A 19406-nucleotide genomic window follows, 5' to 3' on the forward strand; every position below is an offset into this window, starting at 1 on the left:
GCTTTAACCCTGTGATTTGTCTTATCTCCTTAAACACCCTGTGCCAAAATTTTTGTATGTATTTATACCCCCACCACATGTGAACATAAGTCTCAGTTTCCTTCCATCCCCTGCAACATAACACTGAATATTTCTTGTTTATTTGATTTAATCTTGCTGGTGTTAAATATCACCCCCATATTAACTCATTGTAATTTTCTTTTCACCTTACAGACATCATTTTCAGAATGCATTTCTCCCATATTTTCCCCTAGCTGTGACGATTTACCTAACCTGTTACTGTACCTCCTTTTCCACACCTCTTTTAGTTGATCTTGTTAATCCTCCAATTCTACTAATATTTTTTATAAATTTTACTGGTTTCCCCTTTCTTCACCTCCCTTTTAAAATCATTTTTTTAAAAAATTGTACGCTCTCTGCATTTCTTGTTTTCCCTTAACCACTGCTTTGTCCACTACTCCAGTTGTACACAGTTAAACCAAGTTATTTTACTTCATGTTAGAGCTCTTGTTTTTTGCTTCTCTAATTTCCAACCATTCCTTTATTTTGAATATTTTCTTCTCTTTTGCTTCTTTTTCAACTTCCTTATTTAAATTTACTAGGAAGTCTTCTATCTTCACCACCAGAATTAGTGGGTAATTTACTGGTGTCAGTTTTCATTTATATTTCGCCCATATCTCAATTATATTTCTTAATACGGGATTTTCAATATTCTGCCACTGTTGCCAATTTGGTTTGATAAAAATATATTCTCGGCCAAATGAGCACCAAGTCAAACACTACTAGCAAATCGCTTTCCTCAGGGCCATGACTTTGCTGCCATCTGTTGTTCTTGCTGTTGTTACTACTCATCTCTTGTTTACACTAAAAAGTGATTATAGGGAGGGAATCTGAAACATTCTATGGAGGTATCTGTGCTGCTGTTGCCAAGGAAGAATTCAAAATGTGAAAAGATGCAAGATTATCATCTTGTTTTCTCATACATAGACAACTTGTACACGTTATGGTTGAAACACATGACACACACCCATTTTGTTCACTGTGGAGTAATATGTATCTATGGCCTTCCCAGCAGATTAGTTCATTGTTACTTTTTCTGTTGTTCTGTTGTTGTTCACACTGCAAATAATTATTTAACACACACTTAGATATTATGCGTGTGAAAGTAGCCCATGTTTTTCATCACATGCACTAGATTCCCATCTTCCCATCCCATCTGTCCCTGTTTCCCACACTGTAATAAGTTTACATAAATGTGGTCCTTAGGTATCTTATTAGTCTAGCAAAATAAAATCTTTCCAAGGAAGATGCTTCAGAATCACGTGATTCTAAAGCCCACATTCTTTGTACAGAGGTACCTCAAGTTACAAATGCTTCAGGTTACAAACTCCGGTAACTTGGAAGAACTTTGCCCCAGGATGAGAACAGAAATCGTGTGCCGGCAGCGCAGCGGCAACAAGAGGCCCATTAGCGAAAGCACGTCTCTAGTTAAGAACACTTTCAGGTTAAGAACGGACCTCCGGAACAAATTAAGTTCGTAACTAGAGGTACCACTGTAACTGAAATAGCTGGCTACAAATCCAAACTTGACTGCACAGCTGTGCAAAAAGTAGTCATTATGATATGGCATCTTGTTATTTAACCATCCGAGAAGAAGGCTTTAAATTAACATTATGAAAACAGAGCAGGATGCTCTCCGTGGATGGGGTTTCCTGGATCTGCACATCCAAGAACTGACTGTCCAAAGGCAGAACAGCTGCTGCACTACAAAGGTGTGAGTGTATCATCAGACAGAACAGGCCGCCTATGGGACCCAAACTAACCCCTGATCTGCCAGAGATATTTATTATCCTGAGTAAGTGGTATGTTTTTTTGAAATTCACGACACACCTCCATAGCTAATGCAGATTAAAAATAAACTGATGCTGGTTTTAGACAGGATGGGGTAATAGACTAAAATAAGAAAGCCAACCACAAGAATGAATTATTTTTCAGCAACCTTTCTAAATGAAAAGCTGTATTTTAATGTCTCAGCTGGCACGCTGCTTAGAAAGATAATTTATAGATGCCTTTGGAAAAGTAATTAAATACCTGAGAAGATTACAATGTTAACACCACAATAATGGTAACAGCATAATAATGTGTTTAGCAGTTGCCACATCACCAGTCACTGGGCTGCCCAAGTATTTAATGGTAACACAACTCAAGCACATTGCTGCACTGAAAAAAGACAGTGAAATGCAAATAGGAACTATGCCTATATATATATTAATTTTATATATATATATATATATATATATATATATATATATATATATATATATATATAATATATATAATTATATAATATATATATAATTAAGGGTGGGTACTCACTATATCGTACTGCACTTCTGACAGATTATTATCAAAGAGCTGAGTGAGCACAGTTGCCAGAATATTTCAGTTCAACTTGTAGGTTAAAAAGGAACGTTGTCATTTTGGCTAAGATTAAAACACCACACAGGCCCTAGGAAGAGGCAGAGCTTTATGGGGAAGGCTGAGGACTAGAAAGAGATCACAGGAGATAGTAAAACGAAGGGGTGGAGAGACCAGGGCAAGGTGGCCGGTGGAAGCATGCAGCAAGGCAATGGAAGGAAGAAAGAGGAACCTGGGAAAACAGCTGGGAAGTGAGACTTGAGAAAAAGCAGAGAAATGGGAAGAAGGTTCCAGGGATAAATATCCCACCATACCACAGACAACATTTCAAGTTGCAATCTCCAAGTTTCCACTTAGCTGACACATACATTTATCCTATGGGGGGAAAACTAGGATGCATAACAGAGTTCTGAAGAAACAATGACTGCTGGAGCTGGAGGAATAAGCGCAAATGGGACCAAACCTCACAGAATAACAGGCTTTGCAAGCGCCTGTCTCATCAACAATGCAAGCAGATGCCTGAAAGTAAGAGCTGCCATCGACTACTTATTTCAAAAGCACACTGTTGGAAGAGGGTGGTTTAAGTAGAGAATGAGCAGGGAAAGCCCCCCTCTCTCCATACCCTGCTTCTCCACGGAAAGATTTCTTTCTCTCAAGCTATTTCCAGTTTGTTTTCACACTCCACCCTCACAAACATGGATTGAGCACCACACAGAGGGAGCAGCAGTTGGGGGTAGATAGGAATGGAGAAGTGGCAGGCAGAGAAAGGCTAAAACAGCCCTCACACTGCTGCTTTTCCCTAAACTGGCCCCCCTCAAGCTGGTTCCCCCCCCCCCATTTTAAAGAAGCAGTGAATGTATCCACATGCAACGGTAACTTGATTCTAACAAAACTACAATGAACAGTAATGCAGGAAAGGAAGTTTGCCTGTTGTGGCTTCTCCTGAAACTGCAGTACTCAGCACCCTAGACGGGGCGATGCAGGCAGCAGACAGTGGGCGAGGGTGCTGAGCTGAACTGTCACCTACCGATTTGGACCAGCCAGCTAATGGCAGGCTTCTAGGGAGAGGAGTATTCTTGCTGTGCTAGAAGAGAAGATACACCAAACAGGGAAGCCAATGCATTTCCTTCAATACCGTGCTGCACCTCTGGGGAGAACTTGCAAGCCTTTCAACTTTCCTTGGAGTCCATATCAAGAAAGGAAGAGCTTAGCCAAGACCAGAATCTTTCCTAAATAGGGTGCCCTGTGCAAGGCCAAAACCTGGTGCCCCCAAAAGGAATCTTCTCAATTTTGCAACCCCTTTGCTGGCGCTCTGTGTGGGGCAACTGCCTGAAGCCTCCTAAATCCGGAGCTGCCCCCCTCCCGGGATGGAGACGGGAGCCACGGCCTGGAAAGCAGCCCCTCCCTCCACACAGCCGGGTCTACGGAGAAGTTGGCCAGATCGGGACCAGGGGGGTGCAGACACCCCCCCCGCCCATGGTGCCCCCCCAGGCACGTCTCCTCGGGGCGCCTCCGGGAAAGAATCCTGCCGCTGCCGGGGGGGGCTGGCCAAAGGGACCCCAAGGAACCTCTGGAGCTTCTCGTCCGCGGTCTCGGGGGGGGGCCTCTGCCGGAAAGCCCCCCCCCCCTCGGACGGAGCCTGGCCCGGCCCCTCCACCTCCCGCCGGCCTCCCGGAGAGCCGGACTCTTCCTTCGGCCCTGCCCCGACCACGCACGCGCCTTGCAGTGGCGGGGGCGGCGCCGAAGGGATGCGGGCGAAGGGTTTCCCGCCGACACCAGCGGCTCCCGAGCGCAGTTTCCGACAGGCGTGGAGGAGGAGCCGAAGGAGCCCGCCTTGGGCGCCGCTTTGTTTTAAAGGCCTGGAGGGAGCCGCGTCAAAACACAAGATTGAAACGGAAAATGCGTAAGGAACACAAGAGCGGAAGGCAGAAATGAAGAGAAAGGTTTTCCCCTCAAGGTGCCCCGTGGAGGTACCAGATGAGCCTCTCAGGGGAAAGCCTGCCTGTATCGCTCTTTCCCTTGAAAGACCTCGCAATAAGTGAAGATGCAGCAACGGATCACAGAATTGTAGAGTTGGAAGGGACCCTAGGGTCATCTAGTCCAGCCCCTGCAAGGCAGGAACTGTCAAGCTGTGGGTGAACATATCAGAGGACACAGCGATTCTTCAAACAGCTCTTGTTTATTCACCGGCCAGAACTGAACTGAAGGGCTCAGCCAGCCTGCTTATATAGAGCTCCACTACAATGCAACAGTAACCACTATCCAATCACTGAACGCCACTTTCAATCCCTTATTTGCATATGCGGACCTGAGTGAAAACTATTTACAGTATCCCCCTGCTGGCCCAGGGTGAGAACTTCAGTACACAACATTACCTATTGTGGAGAAAGGCCTGTGAATAAAATACCTACTTCTCATTAAAAAAGAAGACTGCTACGGCTTCTAAACTTTGAGTTATAGAGTATTCACTGGCTGTGGGTCATGATGTCTGCATCTTGCACCAGTTTGTTGACTGATTGTGAATGCCTGTAAATCACACTGCTTTCCTCCTCCATCTTTCAGGCATCCTGACAGTTCCAGGGAATTCAGCCCTTCCTGGCAGCAGCTATGAAGCGCTCCTCCCATCTCAGCTCGCCTGAGCTCCTGACCGATCTTGGAATGGCAATCAGCATGACCCTCAGATTAAGAGTCTCAGGCTCTACTGACTGAGCTGGGAACCCATTCCAATTTTCAGCCTGGTTTCAAGAGAGTTGGGGTGTGGGGTGAGTGACAAGCCCCACTTTGGGAGCCCCAAAATGGTGAAAGCAAAAACTCCATTAGTATTTTGTTGGTGGAAAAGGTTTTGTGCCTTTAAAGGCTGTTTAACAGAAAATGAACAGCCTCAACCCTCCATGGAGGAGACTCAGGCTATGTACAAACAATATCTTTGAAGCACATTTCCAGTCCATTTCTCCCGCTTAAAGAATTCCGGGCACTGCTGCTGGGAATTGTACTTCTGCGAGGGGAAAATCACAATGCCCAGAATTCTTTGAGGCCAAGAATGTGCTTCCAATGTGCTTTAAAATACAGCGTTTATACATAATTGGCTTGAATTTCGGCCTGTTTCAAACGCCTTTGAACAAAGCTATTCACGCAGTTCCCTTTTAACATACCTCCCTTACTATATTTTAAAAAGATTTATCCGTAATCATAATCTCTCTTTCTATCCTGAAAAATCATATTAAAACCCTTGGGCGGCAGGGAGAGCAACATATAAAACCATTTATAAAAAACAAAAACCGCCCATTTCTATTCAAGCAACCAGAGTGGAAGCAGGATCTTGCACTGAATGTCCATCGGTATATCATCATAGTCAAAAGCGCAATGCAGAGCAATTCAGAAGCATCTGCAAACCTGCCCTGATTTATTGACAGTTCCCCCATGTTTCCCCACCATTCTTAACCTGCATGTGGAAATTTCTGATCAGAACCGGAAGTGTGCAGTTGTCTAGAGCTCTTTGTCTGTCTGCTCTATGGTGGAAGGAGGAGTTCTGTCTTTCTGCTTGCTCTCCCAAGCACTGCTGAATGTGTGGTGCCCTCAGAGGCACTATTGATTTTCAGGACTCCTGTAATAAGATGCAGAAGATGCAGTAGGGGAGGCTCTGACACTTTTGACCCACCAAACTTTTGAAAAAGCAGTCAGCTTTTTGAGTTATGAAAACTTAGAAGGATCATGGACCATACGACTCAAGCTTTTACTCAAAAGTAAATTCTGCTGAATTCAGTGTGGAACCCACTTGCAATCAAATGAACACAGAATTGAGGCCTTAGGCTTAACACACATGCTTAAATTTGTGAAAATCAAAAGTGGCTAAATAAATGGTGAAAACTTGGCTTCTATCATCTAAAGTTGGTTGAAAGGACACCCTGTTGTGTTGTTTAGTCAGAGATGGATACAAAATACAAAAGAGTACTATCTTCCCAAGTGATGCCGCCTTGGCCGCTCTGAGCGAGGGCAACCTTTCCAGACCCTTTATTTCCCTGGCAGATACTTGTTTGTTTTTTTTAAATAATATTTATTAAGATTTTCCACAATAAAAAAGAAAGATAGAAAGAAAAGATAGATATAATTTACGCTTAGTTTCATTAACATCTTTCCCGAGCTTCCCCCCTCCCCCTGTTGTATCCCACTTCCCTTAATTAATTCCACAAATTCTTCCCCAACTTTAAAAACCTTATTTGTAATTTTAAATAACACATTTGTTCCAAATTAGTTTGTCTTGTTATCCTTAATTAACCATTTCTCCTTATACTTGGATAATTCCCTAAGATTGACCCCGTATCCCTTGTACGAATTCCCTTATTTTCAAACAGCAAACAGTAAAAAAGAAGAAAAAGAGAAAGAAAATAAATATAGAATTTTACAGCCTTTGGTTTCCAAATCTCTCCCCCCCTCTTCCCCGGTTCCGATCCCCAAAGTTAATCCAGTTGTCTCCAGCCAGCCTGGTGCATCCATATCTATATCTCCGCTCCACTTTGCCGTCTTTAATTGTTTTTAGCTTCAGAAAGTCCAATCTCAAAAAAAAAAAAAACACCTCTCCCAAATGCTCCACCTTCAAATTTAGCCCGGCTCTCATTCCTCAGGTTGCTTTTTTTTTTTTTTTAGAAAACTTCTAATTCAGAAACTTCTTGTTCTCCACGGAGGCTTTTGTTATTCAGGAACATAACTTACGTCAAGTCCCTTCCTTTCTTCAATAGATAAAATCCATTGTCTCCTTTAGTATAGAAACCTCTGTAGACAAAATAATGCTTCGTTTTCGCAGCTTTCCCAGAAGATAACAAGTCCTGTTCAAATTCATAGTATTTTTCCACTTGCAGCTACTGTTGCAATGTCCCATCCTCCCTCTAGAGGGAATTTAGTAACTTAGTAAAATTTAGTAACTTTAGTAAAATTGTAACCATCCAGCAAAGCCACCGTAACAAAGTTCTCTTATATTTCCCTGCTTTGACAGCTACCTTGACAGCTGTCAAAGTTTCTGTGTCTCTTCGCCAGCCTCTCATATCGGTTCGTTCCCGGTTCCAGGGGGGTTACCATTTAGTTCCACAGTTCAGTCTTCTCCTCCAGCACAAAATTGTTGTTTCGCTTCGTAAGGTTAATTTTTTTTCCGAATAAGCAAGTTCATATCTCGATCTTAGTTGTCACATCCTTGCGTTAATCCATCTACAACAAGGGGGGGGCGGACTTCCTTTTTGCACCCCCCGCTCGCTCCAAATTCATAAGTCAAATTTGCCTTTTTAAGTCCAATAATTTTTAAGTTGCCTTTTTAAATCCAATAAGTTTACTCACAAATACTTTTGAGTCCAAATCCGAAATTTCCAAGGAAGAAGTCGTTGCTCTCCACCGAATGGCATGCGGCTTCGCTGGGCAGGGGAAGCAGTGGACTCATAGCACCACCCCCCCACCGCCCGTTCCGGAGCCTTTAAAAAGGCTCCTTCACGGGTCGGGGGGGTGCTAACGGTACCCGCCGAGTCACCAAGTCCATGGGCATCTCCGCCCATGGTTTTTGAGGGTCCCCGCGTCGCCGGCGCGGCAAGACCCGACCCCTACCCAGCAGACTCCCTCCGGAGCTCGGAGAGAGTCCGCCATTCGGCGATGGCGCCGACCCGGAAGTCCTGTTTCCCTGGCAGATACTTGGGCTAGAAACTCCCTTACGCCAAGTAGAATGAGAGTGTGGAACCCACTTGCAATCAAATGAACACAGAATTGAGGCCTTAGGCTTAACACACATGCTTAAATTTGTGAAAATCAAAAGTGGCTAAATAAATGGTGAAAACTTGGCTTCTATCATCTAAAGTTGGTTGAAAGGCCACCCTGTTGTGTTGTTTAGTCAGAGATGGATATGAAATACTAAAGAGTATTCTCTTCCCAAGTGATGCCGCCTTGGCCGCTCTGAGCGAGGTTAACCTTTCCAGACCTTTTATTTCCCTGGCAGATACTTGGGCTAGAAACTCCTTTACACAAACTAGAATGAGATGGCTGTAGCTGTAAGCAACAGGCATCTTTGAGCATGCACAACATATGCCGGCTGGCAATCCCAGCAGATAGGAGAGGCTTGTTGCCGCCCATCAGCTGTCATCCTCTTATGACAGGCTGCCATTCCTCAAGTACTTGAGGAAACTGAGTGGCCACACCTGGCTGGCACCAGGGGAGCTTGAGAACATAAGAATCACAGAATTGTAGAGCTGGAAGGGACCCAGCCGATCATCTAGTCCAACCCCTGCAATGCAGGAATATATATCTGGGGATCAAACCTGCCACCGTGGCAATTTATTTGTTAAGAGGATGGGGGAAAGGGAACAGTTCTTCATAAGGATCAGAATAAATGTGGCTGAAATTGCGTCCTTGAAAGCACCATCCTGGATTTGGAAAACTGATACCAGGAGTCATGGGTGCAAACAGCATTTATTGTGGGGCAGGCTTTATTTTGGAGGCTAAGGGCAGAGCCGAGTTATCTGTGACACAATTGGTCAGTTAGTTCAGTATTTTTATTGATTTACTTGATTTAGAGGGGGTAGCTCCCCCCCCGCCTCCCTGGCTACGCCCATGCCAGGAGCCTGACACATCGTCTTGGGTGTGGTGATGCTTTCAAGAAAGCAATCCCCAATATTCATTTTCTTTCGTTTTATGAACTGGTTTTATAATGTGGTTTGGTTTTATAATGTGTTAAAGAAAGCAATAATATTTTGCTATCATCATAATAGCTTCTACGGATAAATTTGCCTAAGAAAACTTAGTTGCGTCCCTTAAGAGGAGCAGGGCTTGTGGCTGCTGGTTTTCTCAGGGCCCAGAGGTGCTGCATCACAAGGTTCATTGTGACATCTCCCTCTATTGGCTCATCGGTCGCCAGAGCTCTAGAAGGCCTGGGATCTCCTATGCTTGGATCATTCTGCGCTTGTGAGAGTAAAGAGAGCATGTAAGTAGGATTTCTTCCAGCATATCGGACCCTCTTAATTGAGGGTCCGCGTTGCGCACAGGCCATAGGTGCAGCCCCCCTTCCTTGGGAGTGGTGGTGTGATCAAGGGGGGCCTTTAAAAGGCAGCGGCGCCGCGTTGGGGGGGGGTTTACCTGGGTTTGCGCTGCCAAACACCTGCCCACCCACCCTCGATTTAGGTTTGTGCTTTGGCCTTGCTCTGTTGGTTGGCCGCCTGTTTTGGAACAGGGGCCGGGTAGGAATTTTTTCCATTTGGCAAATTGGTATTGGCCTCTTGGTTTTTGTCTACCTCTTAGCAATTGTCACAACTTTGTAAGGTTTGGCGGTTAGGCATTGGCTTAGTGAAATGTGTGTGGGGGGGAGGAGCGGCCATCACCTGCGCCTCCAGGTACAAGGGTATTCTGGTAAAGGAATCTGCGGGTCCGGATCTTGTCCAAAGTCTGCTTGGGAGGCTAGGGCCATGCCAGGACCCAGCGGGAACCCCGGGGTGAGTTTCAGTTGGTCGCCATTGATGGAGCTCCCTCTGTTGGTGGTTTACTCTTCCAGACTTCCTGCAAGGTGGGCAGGAGTCAGATATAGTTATTGGCAATGCCTAAGCCAGGCATGCCCAAAGTCCGTTTCAGGGGCTTAATTTGCAAGTAAAGTATGGATTAACCAGTGAAACACAATGGCAATACATCCAATTGAAACGTATGTTGGAAAGGCAGTTTGGCTCTGATGCTATAGCAGCATCGGAAACACCCATGCTGCTACAAGATTTAATCTCTGCAGCAAAAACAAAAAACTCTACACTTGCACTATATAAAACTCTACTCAACAGGAAGAAATATGATTCAGAATATGATAGACAAGAATGGAGTGAAGAGTTAGGGGTACAGATAACAAATAATATATGGGAGTCAAGTATAAAATCAACAGAAATAGCCTCTCTGGATCTAAGACTAAGACTTCTTCAACAGAAAATAATATTCAGAGTCCCCTGGACTCCAGCAAAACTATACCAGAAGAAAATAACAAGCGCAGACAACTGCTGCAGATGTGGGAGTAAAAATGCGAACTTAGTACATATGATGATTAAATGCCCGATAATAAGATCATTTTGGTGTGAGGTGAGGATATTTATAGCAAGAGTAATAAAAAGAAATTGTTATTTAGCGGAATTAAATTTAATTCTAAATTATATTCTGGAAACGTGGGAGATTACAAGGGGTCAAAACAAATGGGTGTACCGTGCTATATTAGAAGCAAAAAAACTTGTTTTGATGATTTGGAAGAGCCGCAAAAAGATTCCATTGAGCACATGAATTGATAATATGGACAGACTAGCTACATACAAACAAATTGCATGTGGACGCAAATTAAGAATGGATAAATATGAAGAAATCTGGAAGGAATATTTAAGCGATAAGGCGGATAACGGTGGGAAGTAGGGGGAGGAGAGATAGGCGGGAAAATATTGTTAAAAAGGTGTAGTCATAGGTATATCAGTGTATTCAAATCTGAATTGTCAAACTGTGTTATTAGTGTTATTATGGTTTTTGTTGTATGTGTGGCCAAAGTCCGTTTCGGGGGCCTATTTCCTGAGGTAAAATCACTGAAAAAACCCTCAACAATGAAACCCAATACCACCCACGTTGCTGTCCTCAATAAAGTTGTGGCCTAAATTTTGCCCATTAAGCTTCAGAGTCAAATTCTGTCTCAATGTGTTCTCCTTCTTCTTGGGGGGCCTTGATGCGCAACTGAATTCTGGGGTGACAGGGAGCTCAGAGGCGTGAATGCAAAAAGCAGTGTGGGGACGTAGATCCGGAGAGGGCGAACTGTGAGCCCCATTTCTCACATTTTTCTCTTTCTTTTCTAGGTTTACCAGATTGCGACAAGCCATTTCGCGGATGGCAAAGAAAAATAAAGTTTGCCCTGCCCCCGAGTCCCCTCCCCCGCCCCCCGCCCGCCCCCCCTGCAGGATCCTTTTTGAAAGGACCTCCAAGGTAAAACCTTTCAGCCCATAGAAGCTGATCCCAGTCCCTCAGATTTCCCAGGAAAGGTCTCTGTCTGAGGCCTGTTTTGAGCTGCAGATCATCATAACCCATGTGGCTCTTTCTTTCCCTGCAGGCTCAGGCAAAAATGAAGGAAAGTCCCCCGGAAGGTAATGTCTGTTTCTAGGGATGTCTCCAGAAAGTCCCACTCCCTCTCTCTGTGTGTGTGCAAGAAGCCTCTCTAACTGGCAGCCTTCTCTTCTTTGCCTTTCAGAAGAGCTCATCCTGGAAGACCTGGAGGAAGAGGAGTAAGAGACTGGGCGGCATGGGGGCAGCTTTATCAATCGCTCACAGGTCTTGGCTGTTGTAATGTTTGGCTTCTGTGTCTTTCCTTGAAGGTTGCGCAGATGAGGTGGTAGCGCAGCCTTGTCCCGCTGCCTCTCAGCAGGCGCCGCCCCAGGCCGTTGCTGGGCCCAGCCCTGGAAGCAGCCCCTGCCAGGTATTAGGGGGGGGGGGAGCATCTCTCCCCGGCTCCTGGGGGTCCAGGTGTGGGGCTAGAGGGATGTTTGGGATGGGGAAAGGCTTTCAGCTGTGAACCTCGCTATGGGAAGTCAGTCTCTCAGCCTGATTTCCTGCACTGGGCAAAGGGGTGGGGATTAGGAAGCTAAGGAAAACCATTCTTTAAATAAAACCTGAATATAGATCTAAGGCAGGAGGGAAGCCAGAAGCAGCCACAACATTTTTTGGGGTATTTTAGATTTTGGTACACAGCTTTGTGGGCCTCAGGCTTTTAAGCAATTTATAAATTTGTAAAATAAATTTTTAAAAAATTATTTGCACCTATTGTTTCAATTTACTGTTCGCACAAAAGGTAACTATCAGAATATATTGTACTAGGATGATTTTACAGATTCCCGAGTTGGGAGATGTCATCGATAGGTGGCAATGTTCCTCTCTGTACTCTACTTTCTGGGCGCCCATATTGTCTAACCTCAATGCCAGTAGCAGCCTTCAGCGGTGCATGCTGGTGCCTAGTGTTTTCTTGTCGCTCTTCTCTGTGAAAACAAGTGTGGGTCTGCATGCAGTGTTAGGTTTTATGCATTCTTCTTTCCCATATTGTTTGACACTTCCTTTGCTTTCTCTTCCTAGGCACATCGTGAAGTGGCCCAGCAGGCGGTAGATGCGGATGTGCATTGCGTGGGGGTGAGCACCTTGGCTGCTGGCCACAGAAGGGCTTGTCCCTTGGCCGCCCAGACATTCTCCTCATGTGTGGAGGCGCCATTCCTCCCCAGGTACTGCGCACCACCATCACAAGTTGGCTTGTTGTGAGATGATTAAATTGTTCCCAGTGAGGTGGGGTCTCCATCTACTTTTTCCTCCTCCTCCTCCAGGCAAATGAACACCATTGAAAGGCTTTTAAAATAGCATCTAGCTTTTGAAATGTGGAAATCCTTCAGCAAATTTGGGAAAGCGCTGTAGTTTCTAGGTTTAAGGTTCACAGAACAATGCAGTTGAGAAGCAGTCTCCCAAAAGCTTTTGAAAACTGCCAATATAATCAAATAATTTAAATATCACTTTTTAAATTTTAAAATATTCATAAACATTTTAAGAAATGAAGAAAAAAGGGACCAGTTTCCTTTACTGAAATAGAAACTAAATAATTTTTCTTCTTCCAGAATTTGTTTTTTTCTGGGGGGTGGGGTGGGGTTATAAACAAGAATATTGTTATACAAATGAGTATACTGTACCAAGTATTCTTATGTCCTTTGTATATCACAAAAATAGCATAATAAATGTGGAGAAATATCTACAACATATGTTTCATTATTAGTGGTCAGTGTAGAAGTTCTTAGTTCATGAATTGGTTTAAATAGTTAGGAAGAAGAAGGGAAGAAAGGGCTGGTAGAATTTGCTTTTCTGCTTCGAATCTCTTGACCTTGGTATAATTGTTGCACCTGGCAAAAGATTCGTATAGAGCCACAAGTCTCTGGTTATCTTGGAGCAGAGGTGAAAATGTTCACCACTTTTGATGATTTCATTCTTTATGTTACAAAGGATAACACCTAGAGCAGAGATTGCTTGAACTTGTAGTCACTAGGACTTTGCACACATGGTGGGGTTTGCGTAGGTGAGAGCATCACTGTTTTCCCCCATAGCTAGCATACCAAGTTATTTTCCCTTCTCCATGTGTGCTACCTCCTGACCTGCCATCGCTAAACTCTGCTCTTTTAGCATATGTTCTGCAGAATTTTACTTTACAAAGTTTGCATGTACGGTATGTTTTATGTCTGTTTTTCTCCTGCACAGGATTATGACTTCTTGTATGCCTCTGGTGTTTCCAATATATTTGGCCCTGGAACCCGAATCCCAAAGGCAGCTGTCCAAGTTCCTGATGATAGCGAGAAATACTTGGAAATGAGGCAGCAATCTCTGTAAACCTCTGTCTCATAACAAACTTTATATCTTATAGTTTGTGTTGATGTATTGTGATTTGTTGATAAAATTGTTAAATCATCTACAATGTCTGGTGTTGCCTTATGCTTTCTAACAAAGTGGGAAATCATCTGCAATATTATTGCATATGTATGTAAGATCTATCAAAGAATCTAAATGAAATGAGTAAATTTAAAATTTTTGCATATAAGACGGCATTATATCTGAAATACATTTCAGATCTTTGGAAATGCAAATTACAATTTAAAATAAATGCTACTGATACAGAAAGGTGGTGAAATTATGTCCTGCTGTTTCATTCTGTTGGTTCACATGCCTCTTGCCCTTTCAGTTCAGTTCAGTCTCGTTGCCCTAGCTTTGTTAGCTTGTCAGATTGACAAATATCCATTTCCTACCCCTGGTAGTCTGCCTCCAGACGGGCACGGGCAACCTTTGGCCCTCCAGATGTTTTGGCCTACAACTCCCATGATCCCTAGCTAACAGGACCAGTGGTCAAGGATGATGGGAATTGTAGTCCAAAACATCTGGAGGGCCGAAAGTTGCCTATGCCTGGTCTACCTTTTTCTTTCCCTTCTCAATAGCCTCTGTAGAGTCTGAAGTTGGTGGGCGGTTTCCAGTTCTGTGACCTCACAAATCCATTACTGAGATGACATGCACAAGACGGATAGAGCGACCCTTTTATGAAAAGTCCATTTTTTGTAAGGTTCTTGCTCAACAGCCTTAATAGAAGTATCGAAGGGGGAGGTGTTAACAGCCCGTTAAGCAAAGGTCTTTTCTTATTCTTCAAGACGCCTGTGCCTCTTGAGACTCCATCATTGACACCTGAGCTCAGCATCCCATACAGTCCAACAAAAGCACAAAAACAAATGCCAAGTTCACTGACATTACAATCTCTTTTAACTGCCTAAATACCTCCTCTGCCAGCTATTAATACAGTATAGTAAACTCTAATTTAGTCCATGTGCTCAAAATTCATTGAGATTCCTCAGTTCTTGCCGGCAGGTCTTTTTTTTTTAAAGAACAGACACCTCGGAATTATCCTGCAAGCAGTTTATTATAAACTTCCTAGGAATTACTGCCCTTGCAGTGTTTCCCTGGGAGATTTCATGATCTGGACTTTAGAGCAACGTTTTCAAATAAGACTTCTGCAGCTGCAGCAGATGGATTTGGAACTTCTCCACTGTCTGTCTTTCTGAATGAAGAAATGTGTGCGTTATCCCTTCCTGACCAAATCACTGACACATGGCTATTGGTATGCTTGGTGCTAAAGTAAACTTTCTGACTACAGCAGCACTGGAGGCGCTTAATTTCACGCCGGAAAGTTTTGCTGAAAGCATAGTAAATGAAAGGGTTGTAGGCTGTTGAGGATTTAGCAAAAAGACATGGCAACAAGGTAACGATGGGTGGTATTGATTCACTGGAGTGAAATATTGACCAGAAGCTGACTGCGGCATATGGTGTCCATGCGCCGAGGAATCCCACACTGATCAGTACAGCCATCTGTAAAAACAACCACTTATAGTTAGTTAGTTACTGGCTGGCTTTTTATATTTTCTCCTTCTCTATCTGTTATTTCGAATCGGTGAGAGAGAAATGAAGGATTAGTGCTTTAACATTTAAGAGATATTTAAACAATTGGCTCTTGCATTCATTTTAGGCTGTCCATTTTATCCTAAGACCCAAAAGCAGTATCCTCTGCACTACAGCAGCCCTCCAGCAGAATAAAATAACACAAGATCAGGATAAGAAATTAAGAGCATTATGATGTAAAGCATCTGTGTTTATCAGATGCTTTACATCATAATGGAAGGTCACCTATTTCAAATTATAGTCCTATAGAAGAAAATATGCCAGAACCTCAGCATCTCATACAATAGCAATATATATACCACATGCTTCCTCTATGAGCCCGTGTATTGCAAGATCTGAGAGTCTTACAGTATACAGGTTCATCATTAAGTTAGTCCCCAGTATGTATGTGGCTGGGAAAACCCAACCAGATGGGTGGGGTATAAATATTTATTTATTTATAATATTATTTCTGGTTAATACAATAAGCTTTCATACCAATGAATCTAACAACTGAAAAACAGAAAAACAGAGGAGTTGCTCAATGTCTGAACTCAAATGGAACACAAACCATACATGAAGGCAAACACACACAAACAGCCCAGTCCATAGCATCCATAAGTGCTTTGGCATTTCCCCAATATTTTGACAATAATTTTAAATCTGTAGGGACAGAATCAATGTCTGAGTCAAAGGAACACTGTGTTCCTATTGCTCTTTAAAATACAAAAATACTCTGCTCACAACAACACATACCCACCAATGTCAATTTCTTCTCCAGCTTTGCTGCATTTGAAGTCCTGTTGAAGTTCTGCATCTTTTGATAGGTTTTATGAACCTTCCAGGCTATACCCAAGTAACAGATGGTGATGGTAATTGCTGGCAGAATTGTACACAGAATGAACATGCTCAGAATAAAGGAAAGCCCATTAGCCGAGTTGTGGAACTGGCTCCAGGCTATGGTGCAGGAAGTGCCAAATGGTTCTGGGCCGTAATGCCCCCAGCCTAGCAGAGGCAACATGGCCCAGAGGGCTGCATACAGCCAGATCAAGGCAATAGAAACATGGATGACTTTTCTGTTGATTGTATTACCTAGGAAAAGAAAAGAAAGTAGATTATAGACACCAACACTATTTGAATAACATAGAAATCTGCCAGGCAATTATCCCTGTTGCTCTGTTGTCCAGCTTTCCTGGGTTTCAGACTCCCCAGGTTCTATTTGGAGATGGCAAGGACTGAGCATGGGATCTTCTGCATGCCCTGTAAGCCATGACCCTTCGCTCGGGCTGTGGAGACATTATGTACATGATCTCCGTCAAAAAGAACTGAGTTATGGCTATATAGACATACTTTAGAACACACTCGTCTAGTGTGATACTTTTGTGTATATTGCCTGACAACATTTACAGGCCTCCTTAAAGCATTCTCAGGAAAGCTTAGGACATTTCCATTGGTCACCAGATCTTTGGCTAGTAGCAGAGGTACACAATGTAAAGAAGAACAGTGTTTTTCACACCAGCACCACAGTGCCAACTCCTACATGGTGTTATGCATTTCAGTTTACAGCTCAAAACATGTTTACGGCCAGACTGTATATCCGCCCCCATTGCTTACTGCAGTAATGCTGAATATATCTAATCTATAAACACACAGAAAAGGTCTGATAGGCTCTTTAAAATATTATTCCCTTGGCCTTGACATGAAGCCTAAAGCTTTGAAATTGTTTCACCTTTGCCACCCTTCTGTGCTTCGTTACTCACTATTGGACTTTGAAGAGTGGGTTACAAGAAAGCGGATTACAGCCATCACAGACAAGGTCATCATGCTGGCGACACCAAACAGGAAACCCATCAGGGCATAATAAATGCAAGTTGCATCGCCCCCCAGCCAGGCATGGTTCCAAGCAGAAGCAATAGCCAGGGGATACATGCTGATGGCCATTCCAAGATCGGTTACGGCCAAATTAACCGTCAGGAGCTCAGGTGACCTGAGATGGGAGGAGCGCTTCACAGCTACTGCCAGGACAGCTGAATTTCCCAGAACTGTCAGGATGCCTGAAAGATGGAGGAGGAAAGCAGTGTGGTTTTCAGGCATTCATAATCAGTCAACAAACCAGTGCAAGATGCAGACATCATGACCCACAGCCAGTGAATGCTCTATAACTCAAGGTTTAGAAGCCGTAGCAGTCTTCTTTTTTAACAAGAAGTAGGTATTTTATTCACAGGCCTTTCTCCACAATAGGTAATGTGTTACCCAAAGTAACATGAAACAGCTTGTGAATTTATATCAGTGGATTTGTGACTGAAGGACAGAGGTAAGGGTCAGAGCAAAAGTGGATTCTGTTTCAGCCACAAATCAGTCACTTTCTAGCATCTAGTCTTGATACTTGTGGTATGCTCTCTTCAACACTGTAGAGTTATTATCTTGACATTGTAAAAGGTGAATTGAAATGTGCATCCAAAAGAAAATGTTGGTGGGGTCGCCTGACATTCCCAAGAATAGCAATCCCTAGAGTAGTAAGAAGTGGGGAGGGCGAGAAGGCTGTCCAGAACTGACACACTTGTTGGTGCAAACTCTGTGCTCAATAGCAGATTTTCAGACAAGACAAAATGGGTGGAAGTGATCGGGAATATGGCTCTGGACACTCCCAAGCTTATGATTCCGTGGGTCTCAACGTTCAAGTTCTCTCCCTCCTCCACCCCCAAACCTTGATAGCCATGCGCTCAAGGTTTCATGGCCTCAGTGAAAACTATTAAGTAGCATCTGCACTCACTTGGTCAAATTATTGATCTAGGCTGTATTCCTACACACAATTACCTGAAAGTAAGTCACAATGAAGTCATCTAGCCTTACATTTCAGTAGACGTCTATAGGATTGCACTGCCAGTTTGTTGTCAGCTCTGGACACAAAGTTGTCCTGAGCACCTTGAAAGAAGGATTAAAAGAAAGGGTGGTGTCCAGAGAAGTAGTTCCACTAGCACTAGAACTTCTGTTTGTGTACAGAACAACCCTTGCTGCTTCTCTCCTTGTGCCTGCTCCACAGATCTGCTCCGGAGGGTGAACAACAGAAAATAAGACAGAACCCTTTCTCTACCATTTACATGATGTGAAGAGAACATCCTGTTAAGGGCCACCCCAATCTCTGCCAAGTGGTGTGAGGTCCAGGAGTCTTTGCCCTTATCCAGGGTTCATGTTTCCATTGGAAAAATGAGGCACAGTGGAGTCTTTTAGATAATATGGTTTTACTTGCACATATAAACACCTTAACCTTGATGGAGGGAGTGCAGAGGGTGAATGTAATTTTGCCAACCTTTCAGGGCAAAGTCTTCCCATTATAGCTTTCAAAAACTAGCTTATGACCACAATATCTAGTGATGGCTTCGATAGTGGAGGGGACCATTGCAGCCACCGCAGATAAAAGCTTTCATATGACCTTTTCAGTCTCTGCACTCATTTCACAAGCCTGTGCCAACTCATCCAACAGAGATTCAGACACCATTAGGAGAATGTGAGAGGGGATCCATGTAGGATACTTGCAGCTCAGCATGCCTCATGCACATGCCCCTGTCCACAAACTCTGCTGCACATAGAAATCCTTCACCCCCTAGCTGTCACCATCAAAAATAATACGTGTGTTTATCTCAAAATGCTTATGAGCTTCAGCCGACTTCGATCTGCGACCTCCTTCCCAACAGCATATTCTGCAAAACTCCATCTGTAGGAGCCTTTGCCACCATGGACCAACCTCCAGATATTTTGGAATTCAGTAGCAGTGCTGGCTGCAACTTGTGGGAGTTATAGTCCAAAATTATTATTATTATTTATTAAATTTGCTAGTTGCTTTTTCTTGCCCTAAGCAAGCTACTAACTAACTAACTAACAAAAAACGCCCACATACATACATTAAAACCAAGCAGGGAAAGAAAAACATTTTTGAGGGCATGTGACTGATGAAGGCTGATTTAAACTAAATTTTGAATGAGCTGCTAAATCATGTACTGTATGTGTCTTTCTGTAATGCA

General features: G+C 43.6%; 2 protein-coding genes across 3 annotated transcripts in view; one reads left to right on the forward strand and one right to left on the reverse strand.

Annotated features, from left to right (window-relative positions):
- The first annotated feature begins 5060 nt into the window (after window positions 1–5060).
- LOC309366628 (uncharacterized protein) lies at window positions 5061–13882 on the forward strand. Of its 2 annotated transcripts, XM_081905324.1 has the most exons (7): window positions 5061–5173; window positions 11247–11295; window positions 11636–11669; window positions 11760–11860; window positions 12511–12653; window positions 13417–13489; window positions 13669–13882. In XM_081905324.1, exons 2-6 carry the CDS (start codon window positions 11278–11280, stop codon window positions 13442–13444), a joined length of 324 nt encoding a protein of 107 aa, XP_081761450.1. In that variant the 5' UTR covers window positions 5061–5173; window positions 11247–11277; the 3' UTR covers window positions 13445–13489; window positions 13669–13882. The 2 variants fall into 2 exon arrangements, 1 of the variants encoding a protein (XP_081761450.1); XR_014166818.1 differs by lacking the exons at window positions 11636–11669; window positions 11760–11860 and having other exon boundaries at window positions 13417–13882.
- A 968-nt stretch (window positions 13883–14850) lies between these two features.
- LOC309366627 (opsin-5-like) overlaps window positions 14851–19406 on the reverse strand; it is a 9887-nt gene continuing 5331 nt past the window's right edge. The window contains exons 2-4 of the mRNA XM_081905323.1: window positions 17145–17438; window positions 16145–16476; window positions 14851–15315 (exon numbers count right to left, since the gene is read on the reverse strand). Of these exons, the coding sequence (XP_081761449.1) occupies window positions 14920–15315; window positions 16145–16476; window positions 17145–17438 (1022 nt within the window). The 3' untranslated portion in view covers window positions 14851–14919. The remainder of the gene's footprint in view (window positions 15316–16144; window positions 16477–17144; window positions 17439–19406) is intronic.

Source organism: Podarcis melisellensis, assembly GCF_964234715.1.
Source record: "Podarcis melisellensis genome assembly, chromosome: 3".
Lineage (NCBI taxonomy): Eukaryota > Metazoa > Chordata > Lepidosauria > Squamata > Lacertidae > Podarcis > Podarcis melisellensis.

Bases quoted from the DNA above. Each gene is read 5' to 3' on its own strand.
- LOC309366628 (XM_081905324.1), top strand. The intron at 11,670-11,759 runs GTAAGAGACTGG...CTTTCCTTGAAG, and splicing joins GAAGACCTGGAGGAAGAGGA to GTTGCGCAGATGAGGTGGTA. The intron at 11,861-12,510 runs GTATTAGGGGGG...TTCTCTTCCTAG, and splicing joins CTGGAAGCAGCCCCTGCCAG to GCACATCGTGAAGTGGCCCA.